At 43.9% G+C, this 21,911-nt stretch overlaps 1 protein-coding gene across 5 annotated transcripts in view; it reads left to right on the forward strand.

Annotated features, from left to right (window-relative positions):
• Positions 1–20,336, forward strand: part of LOC147022313 (cyclic AMP-responsive element-binding protein 3-like protein 3) — a 52,748-nt gene extending 32,412 nt beyond the window's left edge. For 2 of the 5 annotated variants that reach the window (XM_085893077.1, XM_085893078.1), the window contains exons 4-11: positions 361–479; positions 1,409–1,545; positions 5,423–5,509; positions 5,863–5,972; positions 7,187–7,255; positions 12,773–12,857; positions 15,593–15,683; positions 15,808–20,336. In XM_085893077.1, the coding sequence (XP_085749203.1) occupies positions 361–479; positions 1,409–1,545; positions 5,423–5,509; positions 5,863–5,972; positions 7,187–7,255; positions 12,773–12,857; positions 15,593–15,683; positions 15,808–16,103 (994 nt within the window). In that variant the 3' untranslated portion in view covers positions 16,104–20,336. The remainder of the gene's footprint in view (positions 1–360; positions 480–1,408; positions 1,546–5,422; positions 5,510–5,862; positions 5,973–7,186; positions 7,256–12,772; positions 12,858–15,592; positions 15,684–15,807) is intronic. The other 3 variants (XM_085893081.1, XM_085893080.1, XM_085893082.1) reach the window with 3 other exon arrangements.
• The last annotated feature ends 1,575 nt before the right edge of the window (positions 20,337–21,911 follow it).

The raw sequence follows: 21,911 nt of genomic DNA on the forward strand, positions 1-21,911 counted from the left end.
CAAATCCATTAACTATGTCCAAGTAATTTTTACTTCCTTTTCAATCCCAAAGAACTAAAACTGAAATGATTCTGAAAATTTGGTGAAATGTGTAAATGCTGAATAAAGTAAGTTGAAGCCTCAGGCAAGTTTACTGAAACTTCGATCAATAAGTTTAAGTACATGTCCTGTAAATACATATAATTAATCAATACAATTACTAATCTGTAAGATTCTGAAATTACCAACTTTGTTATCAGCATGATAATTATCATAATTACTTTGACAATCGTTATCATTTCTCTGCTGTTAATGGTAAGGATCATTAGTTAAAATTTAAATGTTTGTTTTTTTTCTTCTTCTTCTCCCTCTCCTTGACAGAAATGTTTGCATTGAGGATGAAGGGAGAACTGCGCCTTGTCCATGGCCGGTATCCATGGAAGATCGAGCATACTGCCAACCCATAACCTCTGCTGACGAAGACTATACAACTACCCTCGGTTGTTCATAAGTATAATCTAAATTTAACAAGTGTGTAACTTATTTGTTTCATAAGAAGGAACGTGACAATGAATGGAAGTCTTTCAGATCACGTGGTATTTTTGTAGCCGAGGCTCAAGGAGGAGCTGCGTGACAATGGGTGAGAGTCAATGTCCTGACTGGAGAGTGAGGCACAGGCAGATGGACGTACAGACAAGGAAGAACAGTATGGGTACAAAAAAGGCTGGGATCAGTGAGATTAAAAAAAAAAAAAGTAATGGGACAATATTAGATGTTGGTAGCTGACCATGTTGGTAGACACAGGAAAAGAAGGGAACCAGGGAGAGGAGATGAGCAGAAGGTAAGACTTGAGGGGGATAGCAAAGAAAAGGTGACTGGATAAACATGCCTGATGGGGTTGGGAAGGGACAAATGACTGAAAGGGCAATCGGGTAAAACCTGATGGAAGGTGGTGGAGGACAGACCATCGGGCCACCAGCTTGTCTGCAGAGGGAAATGGACGCTCTCTGCACCTCCGCCTCCTCCAGGAAGATCTCTCCAAGGAATTAACATTGACCGTAAGGGAATCTTGTGCAAGCGAGTATTATAGACTTTAGTCTTGGGCTGCGTGCTTGTCTCTTGAGAAATGAATTTTCATATAACATGAATATTAATGGCATTAACCCCATTATGAAACAGTCAAACACCTGGATTTCAGTCAAAAAGACCAAAAATGCATGGTCATACAAAGCTGCAATGAATAGTCCCAAGTGGGACAGACGCTCATCTCCTGAAGGAGGGCGGTCGTATTTTAGCTGCATTAGGTGATGAGGAGGTTCCTTAACTCCCGTGTGCCCAACCTCCATTTGTTGGAGGAATTTGCTGGTATTTAGTAATGCACAGTCCTCATTCCTCGTAATTTATACTGTGATGTCAATTTGTACCACAGACGACTGGGAAGCTGAACCATCGCCCTCAGATGTTTCCCTCATGATGAAATCACTTCCAACTCTCACGGCCGCTCTGCGGTCCAGTCGGCAGCTCTTCTGCCTGTCCAGCTCTGACAAGTTCCCAGAGCCTAACATGGTGAGCATTTATTTTTTTTTTCCTGCAGAGGTTAAGGTTCACGGAAGACTGGACATCGATGATTATAGACATTCTTCCGACTTTCTTCAGCCGTTTTTATTTTTTTGGATACAAAAATCAAGGCTTGGGGAAGAGCTACACAGAATGGATCAGGACGGGACAGTAGAAAGAGAAGAGGGAAATGCCAAACAACGGGGCCGAGGGACGAAATATACGGAGACGGACAAACAAGGCACGTGGGTTAGAATGAAGAGTAGTGGAGGATGCAGGGGGTGGATAAGATGCATGCAGAAGCAAGCTCTCATAAAGGAAGAATTGGAAATTTGAGGGTGGATGGGGGTGGTTTAACGGGAGGAGAAAAGATCATGGAGGGAAGAATGAGATTAAAGTGGACATGGAAGTTGATTCCACAGGTGGGGGAAAAAGAGGAACAAATGAGTGGGGGTGAGCAGTGATTCTGGGTTTCGGGAGATTCAACAGAAATGAGTTGATGCTGGACCATGTACAACCTGCAGAAACCCGAGGGGACAAAGCATGGAGAGGGAAGACGGTGCAAGACCAGAAAGGAGGTGGTCGAAGACAAAGACAACTGATTTGTCTGTGATGGGAAAGTGATAGGCCCAGAGACTCAACCTCAGTGTTGGAGATTCCAATGATGTTGAAACCGTTGGTTTCTTTGACGTCAAGCTGAGCAAGGAGTTAGGCAGGGGATGCCAGCCCAGAGGGGAGAGCAGTACTCCATCAAGCTGCGGATCAAGGTCTTGTGGATGGATCAAAAAGTTGTGGACGAGTTGTCCACAAAAAGTTTGTACGGATCTGGATGAAATCTTGTGGACAGGTTGGGTGTGTGACAAGAACGAACTGATTAAATTTTGGTGAAGATCCGGATCCAGATCTGATAATTATTAAAGTGATTCTTCACCATTGAGAGAAAGGACCAAACCAATATATAGGAGGATATCTCAAAAAGTTGTGGACGGATTTAGACGAAACTTGGTGGACAGGTTGGGTGTGTGACCACGACGAATTGATTCGATTTTGGTGAAGATTCAAATTCAAATCTGGATACGATAATTATTTTATTTGTAAAGTGATTCTTCACCATTGAGAGATCGGGCAAAAAACGATATATAGTAATGATATTTTTAAAATGTATTGGGCCCGATATGTTCTCGTGGATCAGGCATGACGTGGCAGAGGTATGCGCTCTACCGAGTGCCCTTCCAGTGTTCATGGTTCATTGGTATTCAGAGAAAAGTCCAACCTGAAAAAGATGTGGTGAAGCAGGTTATGATAAGCAAGTTCGAGGGTTTGCTTACCGTTTTAAAACGTGGAGTACATGACTGATACAATGGCTGATCTCTCTCACCAATGGCTATTGTCCAACCTGAATGGCACCGGTAAAGAGTGCATGCTTATCTCGTATGCCAGACTTGCATCCAACTTGCTGTAGCAACTACAAAGCAGGCAAAAACTGAATTATATATATATATATATATATATATATATATATATATATATATATATATATATATATATATATATATATATATATATACAAATAACAATCTGAACGTGGATTATGGTGAACAAAAGCCGATCGACACTACAGCCTTTCTCATCACGTGTAAGTGTTGATTAAATTTGAAGAATGCTCATGTGCACATAGCCTACCCAAGCAGAAACTTGATTTCGGTTGATAGTTCATTTAGTATCATGATTTCAAACAAGGGCGAGTTAAACATCCAGGATTATGCCATCATGCACAATCCAACAGTTGGCCTGTTTAGCTTTCCCATCTGAGCACTGAGCTCATGATGCTGGGATTGAGATTTAAGACTGAAACTCTGTTAAAGCTTGCTAACCCAACGACCTTACTTGCATTTTGCTGTGTGTGTGTGTGTGTGTGTGTGTGTGTGTGTGTGTGTGTGTGTGTGTGTGTGTGTGTGTGTGTGTGTGTGTGTGTGTGTGTGTGTGTGTGTGTGTGTGTGTGTGTGTGTGTGTGTGTGTGTGTGTGTGTGTGTGTGTGTGTGTGTGTGTTCATTCGTTCCCTTATTGCATCCAAAGGTTTTCCCACAACCCCATTGTCAGTTCATAACCTCCATCACCTTAATGTTCCGTTAGCCTCAATCTTCCAGAAAAATAGAGGACCAATGGTCCTGCAGCTCACCTTGCTGGTTTCCAAAAAGTGGAGTGATGGATGCATCGGGGTAAAAAAATAACAGCTGGATTTAGAACACACATTTTAGGTCAGGTAGTATTGACATGATGTTCACAGTCATGCAACTCCCTGCTGTCTATGAGCCTTAGTTTGAGATATTACCCACTTCCAGGATGATGACGTCACTTCCTGGTGTGTTAAAAATTAGCCCTATTTGATGAGGTGCAACTCCAAGGTGTCTATAATTCTCTTTTATTTTTGAGATATTGCCTACTTTCTGTATTGTGACGTCACTGGCGGCGATATTGTGTTTCAGATCGGCTTCTTCTAATCAAACATTCCCAGAAGTAGTCGATCATATCTTTTTAGGTTCACATTGATCGGTCAATACCAGGCGTAGTGGCGTGCACCTGTAATCCAGCTACTCGGAGGCTTGGGTTGGAGGATCGCTTGAAGACGGGAGCTCTGCGCTGGGCCGCGCTCTGAGAGGGTGTATGGCAGCCCGGAATCATGGCGAAACCCAATCCTTTTCCCTGTGTCGTAAGAGGTGACCAGGGTTGTGTCAGGAAGGGCATCCGGCATAAAAACCTATGCCAAAATCGGTATGCGGATCATAACGGTTGATCCGCTGTGGCGACCCCTAACGGGAGCAGCCGAAAGAAGAAGAAGACATTGATCGGTCAAGCAGTTTCGAAGATGAAGAATTTTAAAGTTTTCCCTTTCATCCAATATGGCTGCCAGACCACGTAACCAATGACATCATTATCATCAAATTATATTTCAAACGTGTCATCGATCACATATGTAAAGTTTGGGATCGATCAGTGAAGCAGTTTCAGAGAAGAAGCTTTTTAAAGGTTTTCTTATGATCCAATACAACTGCCGTACCACGTGATTGATGACATCATTGTTGACAAACTCTATTTCCCTTGGGTAGTTGATCGCAAATTTAAAGTTTTGCATTGATCAGTTAAACAGTTTGAGAGAAAATGATTGTTAAAAGGTTTTCCTGCAATCCAAAATGGCGGCCAAACGAGATCAAAATTCAAGTACTTTTGGGACCATGAAACCTTTCGATGACGTATTTATAGGTGGAAGGCGAGGATGCCACGTACAAACCTTGAGTTCGACCACACCAAACATCATTTCAGATAAGTTTGGTCACAATCCCATGAGCGGTTTTGGATTAAAAGTTGCAAGTGTTTACGGACGGACGGATGACGTGCCATCCCAGAAGCTCACCTGTACCATGTTCCAGGGACTTTCCTCTCCCCGTGATAAGCGCTGAATCTCATAATATCCACCCATTGACCTCTAGAATAATCAACAATTATTTATACAGAAGAGCTTTCTGTAGCTATCGCTGAGAAATCTTAAAACAATGCCTGACACAGACATTTCATGGCTGCTGCAAAAAGCTTCTCGTCCATTGCGAACTCCAGAGAGATGAATTGCCAGTACTTTGAACCTGACGATGATGTAACATATGCCTTTATAAAGCTTTTCCTTTGGAAAAAAAAAATCCATCGGGATTTACTTTCTTCTCTGTTACATATTTTGTGGGTCATTCATGCCAACCAGTTGTTCCCCAATTATTGAGATACCATTCATATTGAGAAACGGATTGTATTAATAATGTAGCAATTGCATTTATTAGACCAATGCATACAAGTTTGCACAACACCGATGTCATTCATGACTTGTTTGTGCCTGCAGCTACATGATACGACTCTGACTGATGAGGAGAAGAAGTTACTGGTCCAAGAGGGTGTCGTTCTGCCGGCACATGTACCCCTCACAAAGGTGAATTTTACCAACACCATAGGCAATCGCACACCATCTGCATTTGCAAAGCGCACCCGTCAGCATCGAAGTGCTACAAGTAAGAATTGGTCATTGCCGAATTGGTTTTCGCTGCACTCCGATACAACGATCGATTGTACCCGCATCACACCCAATAAAAATGGCAGCTCGTCAAGCTCATCGTTCCTGTATGATGATGTGAACAATTTCTCATTCGAATCATTCCTTTCTGTTTGTGAGTTGTTTTTTTTTCTCTTCCTTCCTATCTGTGCGAGTTATTTCTTATTCTAAGTGTTGCCTTCTGTTTGTCTGAGCAATTTCTCACCCATGCTGTTCCCCTTGGTTTGTATGAGGAGACAGAGGAACGGCTCCTGAAGAAGGTTCGTCGGAAGATCCGTAACAAGCAATCGGCACAGGAGAGTCGTCGGCGCAAGAAGGAGTACGTGGATGGACTGGAGAGCAGGTACAACCACGCCAGTGTTCTACAATCTACACTATATATATATATATATACATATATATATATATACATATATATATATATACATATATATATATACATATATATATATACATATATATATATACATATATATATATACATATATATATACATATACATATATACATATATATATACATATATATATATATACATATATATATATACATATATATATATATATATATATATATATATATATATATATATACATATATATATATATATATATATATATATACATATATATATACATATACATATATATATACATATATATATATATATATATATACATATATATATACATATATATATATATATATATACATATATATATACATATATATATATATATACATATATATATATATATATATATATACATATATATATATATATATATATATATACATATATATATATATATATATATATATATATATATACACACACAATTAACCCCTCCCACACTCCTCTTGCCGAAGAAGCTGCTTCTTTGGGTTTAATCCTAACCACCTGGGTTTAGTTGATAAGGTGAGAGCTGATTGGCTATTCCCTCCATTCACAGGTGAGAGATGTGGTTGGGTCTTTCTTTATTTATATATTGACTGCTTTTGACGTTTGCACGTGGTACATGCTTGGGAGCCTCGTTGGTATGCAATTATGCATTGCTGCCTGCACTATTGCTGATGATTTGCCAATAAGTGATGAAACCGGTCCGGTACCTGAGAGGGTGTGTAGCATTGAGATTCTCATGTGTGTACTCTGTGAATGTCTTTATAGTTGTTGAGGAACTTTGGGAAGGGTTCAAAACAGTATAGTGCTTACCTTGTGTAAGCCTTCTTGGGTTGCTTTATGCAGCTTCTTCAGCTGGAGAAGTGTGGGAGGGGTCAATTGTTTATATAATCCGAGCCACCTGCATTTAGTCAATTCGGTGAGAACTGATTGTCTATTCCCTCCATTCACCGGTGAGAGATGTGGGTGAGTCTTTATATACACACACACACACACACACACACACACACACGCACACACACGCACACACACACACACACACACACACACACACACACACACACACACACACACACACACACACACACACACACACACACACACACACACACAACGAGTTTGTTTTGAAACGTTTGCTTTTTTACCCCTCATGTCAGAGTTTCCACTTGTACCACTCATAACTACGAGCTGCAGAGGAAGGTGCATCACCTTGAACAGCAGAACACGTGAGCTTTTCATCATGTTTGGAAAAGTACAGCACTGTAATATCACTGTTATTGTGTAATCATTAGACATCTTTGGAAACCCACAGGGTGTGACATAGTTAAATTTATCGAAACTCAACCAGATGCAGAAACACTATTAACCACAGAGAAGTTAAATTTGTGAAAACTTTGGATACATTTTTCGAATTGGCAATCAATTGCAGCTCATCATCCTCACTGCAGCTTCTCCTGAGTATTTCCAACTTCTGATGTTCTCACTTCTCTCAGTATTTCCAGCAGTGTTGTAGCCTCTCTCTCTCCAGCAGTTCAGAAGTGCCAACCATACTTGAGTGAAGATTAACCATTGTAAACCCTCGTCGGGACAGTTCGGCCAAGTCAAAAGCAGCATCGCCCAGAAAGCCCGGTTGGTTGGTCGATATTGAACTGCCAAGCACGCCGATTGGTTTCGCGTCATCAGCAAAAACTGTTTAAGAGAAAAATTCCAAAAGGTCAGGAATCAACCTGTAATCTCTCACACAATGACCTTTAATTGTATATATTTTGGCACTTGGTGAAAGTAACTCACAAAGACAGAAAGGAACAAATTCCCCTGTGGGTAAGGTATATGGGTTTGGACCTTTCCGTGTCCATAATGGTGTCAATCAGAGTTGGAGAGGGACAACAGCACACAGTACTGTCAAACAGAGCATGACGAGGATCAATGAGATCAGTTATACAAATATTTAATAAAAATTACAAAAACATTCACATATTAAATGCCTGAAGCAAAATCGATTGCAAGTTCTGGCATCCTTGCTCTGTGTCAGACTTCATAGCAGTCGACCTTACTTGTTGGCTACTTCCAGAGCTACCACTTGGTTATACGAGTTTTGTTTTTCTCCAAGAGCGAGGCTCATGGAAGAGCAAGGTTAAATTGACAATGGGTAGTGGGGCAACGATTGGGCACAACTAGCAAGGGGATCAACGAACGAGAGAACGAGAGAGAGAGAAAAAAAAAAAACCCCCATTAAAATCAGTGGGTTAATGGGGGAAATAAGACCATGGGTCCGGATGGAGGTTGACATGAAGTGGTGGTGCACTGCCTGTTTGAAGCCCTGGAGGGAAGAGTGGGACAGAGCACCCTTTGGAAGGCATTTCCATTAAAAGGGAGAAGTGAGGAATAAAAGAGTTGAGAAGTGCAGTCAGCCTGGATTTTGAACGATTAACCAGGAGGTTGAAACTGGAAGAACGCGTGCATCCTGGAGTTGCTGGAAAGAGTCGGAGGAGTGAGAGGAGGGAGCAATATTGGAGAACAGACAGTCAAAAACAGACAACCAACTTACCTGCGATGTGAGAGCAACATTCCTTGTGCTTTGGTCTCATCATGGGAGATTCCAATAATTTGGAGAGCTTTAGGTTCCACAAAATCTGGGAGAGACACATATAATGCTGGGGTGCCAGCTCAAAGTGGAGAGCAGGACTCCATTGAGCTCCGGACAAAGGCCTTGTGGACTGTGAGTAACTATGATTTTCCAAGGAAAGACTTTAATCGACGAAGGATGCCCAGTCCATGGCTGGCTTGGGATGCCCGCTGTGCTATGTGGTCGGCCAAGGAAATGTCATGGCTGATAGTGAAGCCGAGAGGTTCAAGCAGCTGAACCTGTTCCAGTGGATGACTTAGGAAAAAGATACTGTCGGTGGATTCATTTAACGACCATTTCAAAGCAATAGGGTGAGATTGTGGGACTTTCTAAGACTGAAGGACACGTGCCATTTATCAGACCAGTCTAATAATTTCCATATTAGCAGAGAGAGAGATGCAGCTGCTGTCTGCCTATCAAAGGAATGGCGGTACTGCGTGACACAATATGAACTCCTCTGCAATAATGGAGCGGGTCTTCTAGAGTCACGGAGAGGTCATCACTATAAACGAGGAACAAGACTGGGATAAAAACACTGCCCCGGGTGACTCCAGCTTCCATTGATGACAACATATTAATTGTGTAAGTGGAGGAAGTCAGAAATCCAAGAATGAAGATGGCCTTCCATGCCACAGGCAAAGCAAAGCAGGTTGCCAGACTGTAATGAATGCTTCAGATATGTCCACGGAGACGGTCCTAACCTCTTGTATGAGATTGAGGACCACCAAGCATTGCTGTGAGAGGTGCAGAAGCATATCCAGAGTTTAGTGACCGGAGCGGAATCCAATTGATGATCAGAGATCAAGTTGTTTGAAAACAGGAAAGATGACATCGGAAGTAATGATGGATTCCATGACTTTGCTTGAAATTGGAAGCAAATTCACTGGCCTGTAGTTGGTAGGGTCTGTTTTTCCGCCCTTCTTGTGGATGGGAGCGATGTGTGCTGACTTCCATACAGAGGGGATGTGGCCAAAAGAGAAGGACGGACTGAATAAGGCTGATATATATATATATATATATATATATATATATATATATATATATATATATATATATATATATATATATATATATATAGAGAGATAGAGATAGAGATAGAGATAGAGATAGAGATAGAGATAGAGATAGAGATAGAGATAGAGATAGAGATAGAGAGAGCAAAAATGGCAGAGATAGTGGGTATGCCGAGGTAAGATGGACACAGAGTAGGATGGATGAGTTGGGTACACGTGAGTTGGAGGCAAAGACACAATTTAGACACTCTGCCTTTTCTCAGGCAGAGTCTACAGTACAGCCATTTGAGGTGAGGGATGGGATGGAGGGGGAACGTACGCCAGAGACAGAATTGAAAAGGCACTGCCATGACTTGGAGGAAGGAGACTGGTTGAAGAGTTCGGCCTTGAAATTTGCAACATGATGTGTTCTGGCTTGGCTCAGGACAGACACATACTCGCTGTGAGCCTTCCTGAATGAAATAAAGTTACCCCCAGTCGGGTCAGCTCTCCAAGCTGCTTGACTGCAACCACCTCTCGACAGGATGCAGTGTACCGGAGTCGAGAGGACGGACGCGAAAGTCATAGACGGGATGGAATAAATCGGTGCATGAGAGAAAGTAGATTTTTGTAAAAGTTTACAATGTGAATAAATATCAAGAGGTGTGTGAATGGTGGTCTAACCCTTTTGGAAGAGGACAGATTGAAGTCTCTGCCAGTCGACTTGTGCAAACAGCCATATATTGCATCATTGAGGTTGCTCTCTTCAAATGACCAGAAAAATATGGGCATTGACCAGAAAGTGATCAGCAGAGCCATTGGGGACGGAGAAGGAACAAGAGAGATTTGAAGGAAAGTTTGTCATTATTAGGCCCAGTGGAGAAGACGTACCAATGGGAGAAATCCGGGTAGGGAAGTTTACAGATTGGCTCAAAGCCACGGAGTCGTAGAAGGCCTTTGCTGAAATTCCACGGCTGGTTGTTGTTGAGCCAACACCCAATTTGCTGGCATGGTTGACAGTTGATATCTCCACAGATGAGAAAGATGGAGTTGGGATGGGTGATTGCACGTTCACCTTGGTGATTACATTCGAGGAAATCGAGGTGTATAGGGAGTTCTGATCATTGGGTGGATGTTAAACCACACAAACAAGCTTTAGGTGGTTGCGGAGAGGTGTGCACAGCCAAAGACATTTGAGAGGACTTGGAGGGATTAGTGAGGACAATGTACAATGAGAAATGGAGTTCTTGACATGCACTGCAACACCGCCTCCAGAGTGGGATTGGGGACTTCAAAGCGGAATAGAGAATCGCCAGGAAGAGACACAGAGGAATCGGAAACGTCCTTTGAGAGAAGCGTTTATGTTAAACATACAATGTCCAGAGCACCAGCACTAACCTTATTGGAAAGATCAGAAATATTAGAATGAGGATCCAAAATATTCATGGATCACATTGTGAGGGAGTCGGGAGGAGGAGATAAGGAGCAGGTGGAAGTGTGGAATTGGGCGTGTGGTAGTAGAAGGGGGACGCATGGTGGCGGGAGGGGGAATGGGACGTGGCAGGGGAGTGGGAGTGGGAAGGGCAGCAGGGAGGTGTGCAGGACCCATGGCTGGGGGAGGGGAACATGTGGTCGGGGAATGGGGAGTGGACGTGCAGCAGGGGATGGGAGCGGGACATGTGGTGGGCTGAGGAACGGGATGCACAGTGGGGGAAGGAGGACTATGACTTGTGGAAGGAGTGTGCAACATGCAACTGGGGGTGTGGGGGTACAGACTGGGAAGCGCTAATGCTCGTGTGCTGGCATTATATCGAGACTAGACTTCTCACGATCCCAAATTCTGACAAACGAAGACAGACATCACGACAGGGATGAAGTGAAGGGTTATTGACTGCATGGAGGAAAGTTGTGCTGCAATGCTGGAGGGATGATCGATGGACCGAGCATTTGCCTGATCGACAAACTTGGAAAATAAATTGTGTGAAGAAGAGGAAGAGACCGGTGTCTCGATCGTGGGTAAGTTCCAACATGATTAACACATCTCTGTGCCGAGATGAGGAAGAAGGCAACGTATGGACTTCGTGACGGACAAATTTGGAACATGAAACATTTCAAAGAGTCAATAAAAGCCTTTAACCCTTTGAACCCTAGCGGCCATTTTACCGACCGCTATTCCAACCTCCATATACCCAAGCGGCCGGATTTTTCTCCAGGGAGCCCAGGGTCGGGAAGCTGAAACTCCAAGGAGCTTGGGATTCAAAAGGTTAAAGCAAGAAGCAAAATTAGTTCCAGTTTGGAGGTACTGAGAATGATTCAAAGGCTTTTGAAGTCACAAGCAAAACTTGTTCATTAGGAAGACTGAAACAAATAAAGATTGAGTGAAGGAAAGAAACATCAGAATTAGTTGGCGATTACTTTGTAAAAGTCCTTTATATTTTTTCTATTAAGAGGGGGAAAGCCTGGTGTTGGCTTAGTGGTTCGGGTGGCGGCTTGGGATCCTAGGGTCCTGAGTTCAAGCCCCGTTGGCTGCTGAATTAACACCAGGGGGTTGACTCAGCCTGTCATCCTTCCGAGGTCGGCGAAGTGAGTACCAGTGTACTGGTCCAGGTGTTTGCCCCGGTTAGAATAGGTGTACCATATCCCTGTGTGTCGTAAGATGCGACCAGGATTGGCGTCAGGAAGGGCATCCGGCCATAAAAAAATTGCCTCAAGAAAAAGCCAAACCCCTACACAGCAGGGAAAAATGGCTGTAAAAACGGTCATTTTTTATAAAGAGGGGGAGAGAGGAAAGTAGAAAGCCGATACGTGCAAAAGGATAAAAAGAAACCTTGAGAGAAGCACGTGTCAGTCTTGAGACAATGAAGCACTCTCTTAACCCGAGGCTGTTAGCCTCTCATTCGGATTCAACAACAACCACCAAAAAGAGACGGAAAAGGATTCAAAACCCAAATTAACAACACAAACTTTGGAAAACTTCACCGAAGGAGATTATTTTGTCAATAGATGGAAAAACTAACCCTGTGCTATGTTTTGTTCTAACCCCCAGGATTTTCCCCTCCACCACCGACCTTCCATGAACCTCCATCCCTCGAGACTCGTGATTAACAAACTTTGTATTCCTGCAGATCCCTATTGAGCCAGCTGAGACGGCTGCAGGAAATGGTGAGAAATACTTCAACAAAGGGTGCACAGACTGGGACTTACATGATGGTGAGCGGGAGGGTTTGAAACGTTTTAAAACATATTCATATGCAGCCTGTGGCCGCTTGGCTGCATCACTTTCTGGGGGCGTGGCTGTGCTGCCGATGCAGTGCCCCAATTACCAGGAAGCTGGTACTCATTTTGCCAATCTTATAAGGATGACGGGCTGAGTTAACCCAACCTGGTATTCATTAAACGGGTGACCAGGGGCTTGAACTCAAGACCCTTGGATCTTAAGCCAAGCACCTTAACCATTAAGCCGATACCAGGCCTACTTTGAAGCTTGAACACACCATACCCAGCATATCACCAAATACACAATCCATACATTACCTGAAAGTATGAAAAATGACATTACCTTTAACATCAGAGAGAAGTAAAGTAAAAAAGAACAACAAAAAAAAAGTACAAAAACATTCAAACTGACAACAAAGAGGAGACAAAGGTGGAACTCCTTCTTCTTCTTTTTAAAATAATCAAAGGACTTGGGCAAAGTGCGAGATTTCTACTCGTAATCATCATCCATGTATGATTCAACGCGTGTAAAGGATAGATGCAACTGAAAGAAAGTAAACGTGCTGTGTGCACATTTAACCATGGGAGCAGACCACACACCGCCATTTAACCATGGGAGCAGACCACACACCGCCATTTAACCATGGGAGCGGACCACACACCGCCATTTAACCATGGGAGCGGACCACACACCGCCATTTAACCATGGGAGCAGACCACACACCGCCATTTAACCATGGGAGCAGACCACACACCGCCATTTAACCATGGGAGCAGACCACACACCGCCATTTAACCATGGGAGCGGACCACACACCGCCATTTAACCATGGGAGCGGACCACACACCGCCATTTAACCATGGGAGCGGACCACACACCGCCATTTAACCATGGGAGCGGACCACACACCGCCATTTAACCATGGGAGCGGACCACACACCGCCATTTAACCATGGGAGCGGACCACACACTGCCATTTAACCATGGGAGCGGACCACACACTGCCATTTAACCATGGGAGCGGACCACACACCGCCATTTAACCATGGGAGCGGACCACACACCGCCATTTAACCATGGGAGCGGACCACACACCGCCATTTAACCATGTGAGCGGACCACACACCGCCATTTAACCATGTGAGCGGACCACACACCGCCGTTTAACCATGGGAGCAGACCACACACCGCCATTTAACCATGGGAGCGGACCACACACCGCCATTTAACCATGGGAGCGGACCACACACCGCCATTTAACCATGGGAGCGGACCACACACCGCCATTTAACCATGGGAGCGGACCACACACCGCCATTTAACCATGGGAGCGGACCACACACTGCCATTTAACCATGGGAGCGGACCACACACCGCCATTTAACCATGGGAGCGGACCACACACCGCCATTTAACCATGGGAGCGGACCACACACTGCCATTTAACCATGGGAGCGGACCACACACCGCCATTTAACCATGTGAGCGGACCACACACCGCCATTTAACCATGTGAGCGGACCACACACCGCCGTTTAACCATGGGAGCAGACCACACACCGCCATTTAACCATGGGAGCGGACCACACACCGCCATTTAACCATGTGAGCGGACCACACACCGCCATTTAACCATGTGAGCGGACCACACACCGCCATTTAACCATGGGAGCGGACCACACACCGCCATTTAACCATGGGAGCGGACCACACACCGCCATTTAACCATGGGAGCGGACCACACACCGCCATTTAACCATGGGAGCGGACCACACACCGCCATTTAACCATGGGAGCAGACCACACACCGCCATTTAACCATGGGAGTGGACCACACACTGCCATTTAACCATGGGAGCGGACCACACACTGCCATTTAACCATGGGAGCGGACCACACACCGCCATTTAACCATGGGAGCGGACCACACACCGCCATTTAACCATGGGAGCGGACCACACACCGCCATTTAACCATGTGAGCGGACCATACACCGCCATTTAACCATGTGAGCGGACCACACACCGCCGTTTAACCATGGGAGCGGACCACACACCGCCATTTAACCATGGGAGCGGACCACACACCGCCATTTAACCATGGGAGCGGACCACACACCGCCATTTAACCATGTGAGCGGACCACACACCGCCATTTAACCATGTGAGCGGACCACACACCGCCATTTAACCATGTGAGCGGACCACACACCGCCGTTTAACCATGGGAGCGGACCACAAACCGCCATTTAACCATGGGAGTGGACCACACACTGCCATTTAACCATGTGAGCGGACCACACACTGCCATTTAACCGTGGGAGCGGACCACACACCGCCATTTAACCATGTGAGCGGACCACACACTGTCATTTAACCGTGGGAGCGGACCACACACCGCCATTTAACCGTGGGAGCGGACCACACACTGCCATTTAACCATGGGAGCGGACCACACACTGCCATTTAACCATGGGAGTGGACCACACACCGCCATTTAACCATGTGAGCGGACCACACACTGCCATTTAACCATGGGAGCAGACCACACACTGCCATTTAACCATGGGAGTGGACCACACACTGCCCGCCCAGAGAAAACCAAACAACTTTAACAAGATGCCAACCCAAAGGTGTCGGAAGTTGTTTTGAGATAAACAAAAGGAAGCTATCATAAAGAGGTAATGTAGAAAGTTTAATTTCAGCTTTATGGTCCTCATGTTTTTCAGGTATTCCTGGTGTCTTTTGCACTTATCATCTACCCGAGCTGGAGTCCAATCACTTCAAAAACTTCTCCTCATCTCTACCAACCACAAAGAGGTTTGTCAAATACATCCTGGTACATTAAAAAAAACTACCATCGATTTAACGTCATCATTTGAAAGTGCCGTTTGATCTTAAATGGGTAGCACTAATGCACTGACAACACTTTACCTGTATGCAGTGTTCTCCCGCTCACTCGCCGATGCACACTCATCGAGGGTGATAGCAACCGAGGCCAGACCGGAAGGAGCAGACCGTCCCGAGCTGGAGCCTGCCACGGTGTGCAGGGGAGGCAAACTTTTTGCCGGTGTTGGAACACTGCCCCGAACAATCACTGCAGGAGAAGAGAGCGATGTCCAAAAAGGAACTTTACCACAACCCTCGAATGCCACACTCGATGAAGAAGACGTGGTACTCGTCTCCTTCCAAGGACGAGGGGCTCCTGACAAAAAAGCACAAAAGTCACGCGGAAAATGAAGTAGATAAAGTTGGTCATAAAAAGATGTGAGCCACTTTGATTTCTTTTGAACTTTCAACCTGTCGTTCATACCTTACCGACACGTCAACCGAGCTTGGCACACAAACTTCCACAAACCTGTTCTACCCATTTATACAACCTGTCTTTTAAATATACAACTAACTTTCCCTTTTGCCTGGTGTTGGCTTTGCGGTTCGAGTGGCTGGCTTCGGATCCTAGTGTTTTGAGTTTGAGCCCAGTTGGCAGCTGAATTAACACCTGGTGGGGTTGACTCAGCCTATCGCTCCAAGGTCAGGAAAATGAGTACCAGTGTACTGGTAGAGGGGCACAGCATTGGCGGCACAGCCACGTTTCCAAGAAATGATAGCGACCCGGCAGCCAAGCTACCATACGCAAGAACTGAACTTTCCCTTTCTGTCTTAAGGTTTCTTTCTTCTTCCCGAACTTAATCTTCAACTTCACCTCGCACCTAATGCTTGTATTAAAAGTTTCTCGCCTTCACACAAGGACATACTGGGTAACATTGGCACAGCAACAGGCCATTTGGACCATCATGTCTGTGTTAAATTAATATCCAGTTGATTCAGTGTCATCCTCTTGCCATCTCCATCCCATTTAACACATTTGCATGATCTCTGGCCTCACTGTGCTAGTCTAAAAAGGCTAAATCGTGGAAAAGATCTCCGAGGATATGAAAGGAACTTTGACACAGGAGAAGGCTAACCCTAACAGCTCCATCAACGGCAGATTTATTCAATCCATCAGTTTATCGACTCAATTTCACTGGGGATTGGGAGGGGGGCAGGAGATGAAGGAGGAGGTGTGGGGAGACACTGTGATGTCACCAAGGTGTTTTTTTGTTTTTTTACATACATATTTTTTTTTTGGGGGGGGGGGTAGTGAATTGGTGGTTGTAGGGTAACGAATGAGCAAACACCGACAGATTACTTTTTTTACGAGACCTGCTCAAGGACGTCACAATCACAAAAATATATACAATCACCCATCCATACAACATATACATACCTACCAGTTCTGCCAATATACATATACCCCTCGATCCCCAGTGCTTCCAGGTAACCATCTCATTCCAGTTTAAACCTGCCTAGTTTCAACTTCTGTTGCCTTTCCAGGGAGACCGTTCAATGCATTAACCCTTTCCTTACTAATGTTCTCACTCTCCTCTTCTTCACTCTAAAAATGTGGCCCCTGGTCCTCTCACTGTCCATTCTGCTGAAAAAAAAAAACTCTTTTACATTAATTTTATCAATACCATTCATCATCTTCAACATCTCTATCATATCCCCCTCGTAACTGCCTCCTTTCGAATGTATAAATCCCTGTCTCCTTCAGCTGCTCTATGTAGCTGAGTCTAGCTCGGCCCTGAATCAATCTTGTCACTCCACGCTGAACCTACATGTGTTTGAGATTGAGTGGTACACAGGGATAGTGGCAGGACTTGCAGGGAGCTTCTGTGTGGATGGGTGATGGTTTCTGGGGTTGGTGGAGCACAGGCATGATGGGCCGAATGGCCTCCTCCAGCACCATAGTTCCTTACGTATATCCTTGAAACCCTCTGTATGGTAGCTATATCCTTCCTTCGATGTAATGACCAAAAGTGAACACAACATTATAGATAAGGCCTCACTAAATTCTTACAGTGTGAACACTACCCCTTTTGATTAATAATTTATAACCCCATTAGCTCTACCTAAGGTTGCCTGGCACTGTGCTGTCTGCTTACCCCTCTCCCTCCCCCAAACCAGATCATCCTGGACCACACGCTGCAAAACTTCCCCTTTGCACCTTTTATTACCTGTTTTCACTTTACTTCCCCATCCCAGCACCTTAGACTGCACTGTGCTGTATTATGTTGAACTGCATCTGCCAATCCTTTGCCCTCTCTTGGAAAGTATGTAGAGTTTCCTGAATCTGATCACTACCTCTCTGCTATCTACCTTACCTCCAAAATGTTGAAAGCAGATTCTTCACCATTATCATCATCAACACTATCCAAATCATTGATGCAAATTATGAACAACAATGGGCCCAGTGCTGATCCCGAAGGTACCCCACACGACTTGCATCCTCCCACTCACAGCCACTCTGAGCTTCCTGTCACTCAATAATCCAGCTTGCTCCTCCACCGGCCATTACACAAGCCATAACCTTAGCGAACATACATCTATGTGGTCCCTTTTATTGAAAGTCGAGATAAACTACATCCACTGCCCTTCCTTCATCCACATAGTCAGAAACAGCACTCATGGAACTAATTTGTATAACAAGGCTTCTCTTTAGTAAATATGTGCTGAGTACCATCAATTAGTTTGAAATTATTCAAATGTTTCCCGATACATTCCTTAATTAATGTCTCACACAAACTAATAGGGCTGACAGGATGGCCGAGACCTGGAGGTATGTACACTCACCTCGAAGCTATCTAGCCTGGGTTTGAATCCCAACCCGGCTATAAACCGTCATCCTGGTGTTTCACAGGCAGGGTGATTCATCAATGTGTGTGCTGTCCCTCGGCTGGACGTTAAGCCGGGCGTCCCATCTGCCGGTATTAGTGGGTGCACGTTGAAGATCCCATGGTATCCTTTGCGAACTGTAGGCAAGCTATCGCTGGCAACCCTGAACAAATTCCAAAATTCTTGCCCGAACTACTGGGAGAGCGATGGCAAACCACCCAGCATGACCCCAGGCCAAGAAACTGCTTTGGCAGAACCAGCACGTTGAAGCACATCATATGCTACATCGGAGTTCTTTAATTCTCTCTGCATCCTTTCTTAAAATATACCAAAGTATTTTTTTTTCCTGACCTCCATGTTATAATGTAGCACCAACAGTCAGTCCACTTGTCACTTCACCATCAAAATCTCATCATGCCCGACACATTTATATATTTAAGTTTGTGTGATAAGCCTGGTGTTGGCTGAAGATCTTCGGATCTTGAGTTTGAGTCCCCGTCGTGCCATTTTCCAACACCAGGCGGGTTCACTCAGCCCGTCATCCTTCCCAGGTCAGCAAATCGAGTACCAGCTTACTGCTAACAGGGGGCACTGCATCAGCGGTACAGCTGCGCTCCCGGCAACGATGCAACCAACAGCCACAGGCTACATACGAAAAAAAAATCATTTGTGTGATGTTTTGTAACGTGTCGATCAGTTGTTTTTTTTTTTTTTTAACTCAAGCCAATCTTTTTAAATACTCCTCTTGTTTTCTTCCCCTTTCACCATGAGAAACAGGACACTGGATGACATGACGACAAACAGCACCCAAAAGTCGAATGTTTTCACACCGGATGGATCTCGATGTAATAATAAGAGTGCTGCTTATAACAGGTGGCTACAAAATCCCTGTTACACACCATGAAAAGGAATGCTTGCTTTAAACTCTCCCAGTTCAAATTAAACTTGTCCTTTTTAAAAAAAAAAATTGTATGCATTATGTTGGCTCGTGGAGGAGTCTTAACATTCAAAGAAACTACTCATAGTTTGAAATCACATCAATGTATGAAACGAGTATTCATATTCATTCAAAATCAACTGCTTTGAACGACCTGTTGGCTTTCAGTGCCCATCTCTTATTGGTGGGTTGGTTAATAATAATTGGTGTCGCCACACCACACCGCCAACATTTGAAACTGGAACACATCATGGTGACATGTTGAAACCAAAATGAATGCTGTGAATTTTTTTTATTTTTTTTTTCGCTCAAACACAAATTATTTGTTGCACCCTTCCGCATACCACGTTGCAGTCCGCCTTGTCGACGTCATAATGCGACGTAGTCATGGCAACGATTGTACGAGCCTTCTGTCTTTAGTATTAAGAGGTCATCTTGAAGCATGGCCATAATGAACATTCCTTTGTATAAAAGTAATTTTTTTTTTTAAGTTTACAGTTCTTAACGAAATTATTATATTTGTAACAATGTTTAAGAATATAGACTTTATTGTACTATATAGATATTTTGTATTGCTTGCATCTTATTCGAGTACATTTCTTTTTGTTAAGTTTTTTTTTCTTTTTAAATAAACTTTGCACTCACAAGTGATATGACGTATGACTTGTTTGCACAACTGCCTTTAATCTGGGATAATGAATCGACATCGTGATAATAGTCATTAATCTACAATTGTATTTCCACTTTAACGAGCAGTTGAACAAAGTGTGTGCCTTTTGCTGTCGACGTCACATTTAATAAAACCAAGTCGATGTACACCAGCTGGTCGTGTGCTGCTGAATCTATCACACACTGAGAACACCTGTACGAAACTAAACACCTGTATATTGTGGCACACTATCGGGTTATCCTTTAAATTTTAATTCATTTCGCTTCCAGCATATTCCTTCCTCCCGTGAAACAAACGGAGATCCATCTCATTGCAAGAAGCCAAGTCACGCAAGTACCTTTTGGAACTGTCTTTTAAAGAGTTCGATGGTGATAGGCATGTTAAAAAGAGGTTATTGTTCGTTATGATAAAACAACTGATAAACAGTTTCAAATCACTCATAACCCGCACCACCGAAGGTGGAAGGAGATTATGCTTTCACCTGTCAATCGGTTTTTGTTTCTTTGTGTGCACGATATCTCAAAAAGTTGGACGGATTGGGATGAAATTTGTTGGACCGGTTGGGTGTGTGAGACAAGGACGAACTGATTAGATTTTGGTGAAGATCTGAATTTGGATCAGATAACTTTTTTAAGCGATTCTTCACCATTGAGAGATTGAGCGAAACTGATACATAGCATGATATCTCAAAAAGTTGTGGACGGATTCTGGCAAAACTTGGAGGGCACGTTGGATGTGTGACGAGGAAGAATTGATTCAATTTTTATGAAGATCTGGATCCGGAGCCGGATACTAGAATTTTTTAATGTTTCGTGATTCTTCTCCATTGAGAGATAGGGCCAAAAACGATATTATAGCACAACATCTCAAAAATGTATTGGACCCGATATGTTCTACTGGATCAAACATTGCGTGGTGGAGGTATGCGCTCTACCGAGTGCCCTTCTAGTTACCTCCACCACCGAAGGTGAAGGAGGTAATGTTTTCAACCCTTTCTGTCTGTTTGTTTGTTTGTGTACAGGATATCTCAAAAAGTCGTGGACGGATCTGGACGAAATTTTGTGGACAGGTTTGGTGCGTGACAAGGAAAAATTGATTCAATTTTGCGGAACATCCGGATCTGATAATTTTTTAATGTTTCGTGATTCTTCATCGTTGAGAAATAGGGCGAAAAACGATATTTTTCACGACATTTCAAAAATGTATTGGACCTGATATGTTCTCGTGGATCAGGCATTATGTGGCGGAGGTATGCGCTCCACCGAGTACCCTTCTAGTTCTCAAAAGTTTTCATTCGCTTATGTCATGCTTGTGTTGGAGGGCTTAGCACTGATTGTACTTCAATTGACGTTTCACATCCATTTAAAGACAAGGAAGAGGAATGTAAAATGTTTGATCTTTGTTGTGAATTGTCTATTAGTTGTGCTTTGTATACACCACCACCACAACAACGACTACCACTAATTTAATGTTCCCAAATTATTCCCACTTTGTGCAGTCAGCCAGGTTAGTGGGTTTTTTTTAATGATCAAATGGCTTTCACGAATAAGGCTCCTGGCACTGTGCTTTCCGCTTGCCCTCTTTATCTATGAGCACCTGGCACTAACGTTCAACTAAAAATGATTTGGGTAGGAACTTGTCATTTGTCAGAGCGCCAGTGATAACTTTTTACTCCGCAAAAGACACCTGGGATCTTAAACATTCACGGAACGACCAGTGCTGGCAG

Source organism: Eptatretus burgeri, chromosome 8, assembly GCF_056783735.1.
Source record: "Eptatretus burgeri isolate ZD-2024b chromosome 8, Ebu_testis_v1, whole genome shotgun sequence".
Classification (NCBI taxonomy): Eukaryota; Metazoa; Chordata; class Myxini; order Myxiniformes; family Myxinidae; genus Eptatretus; species Eptatretus burgeri.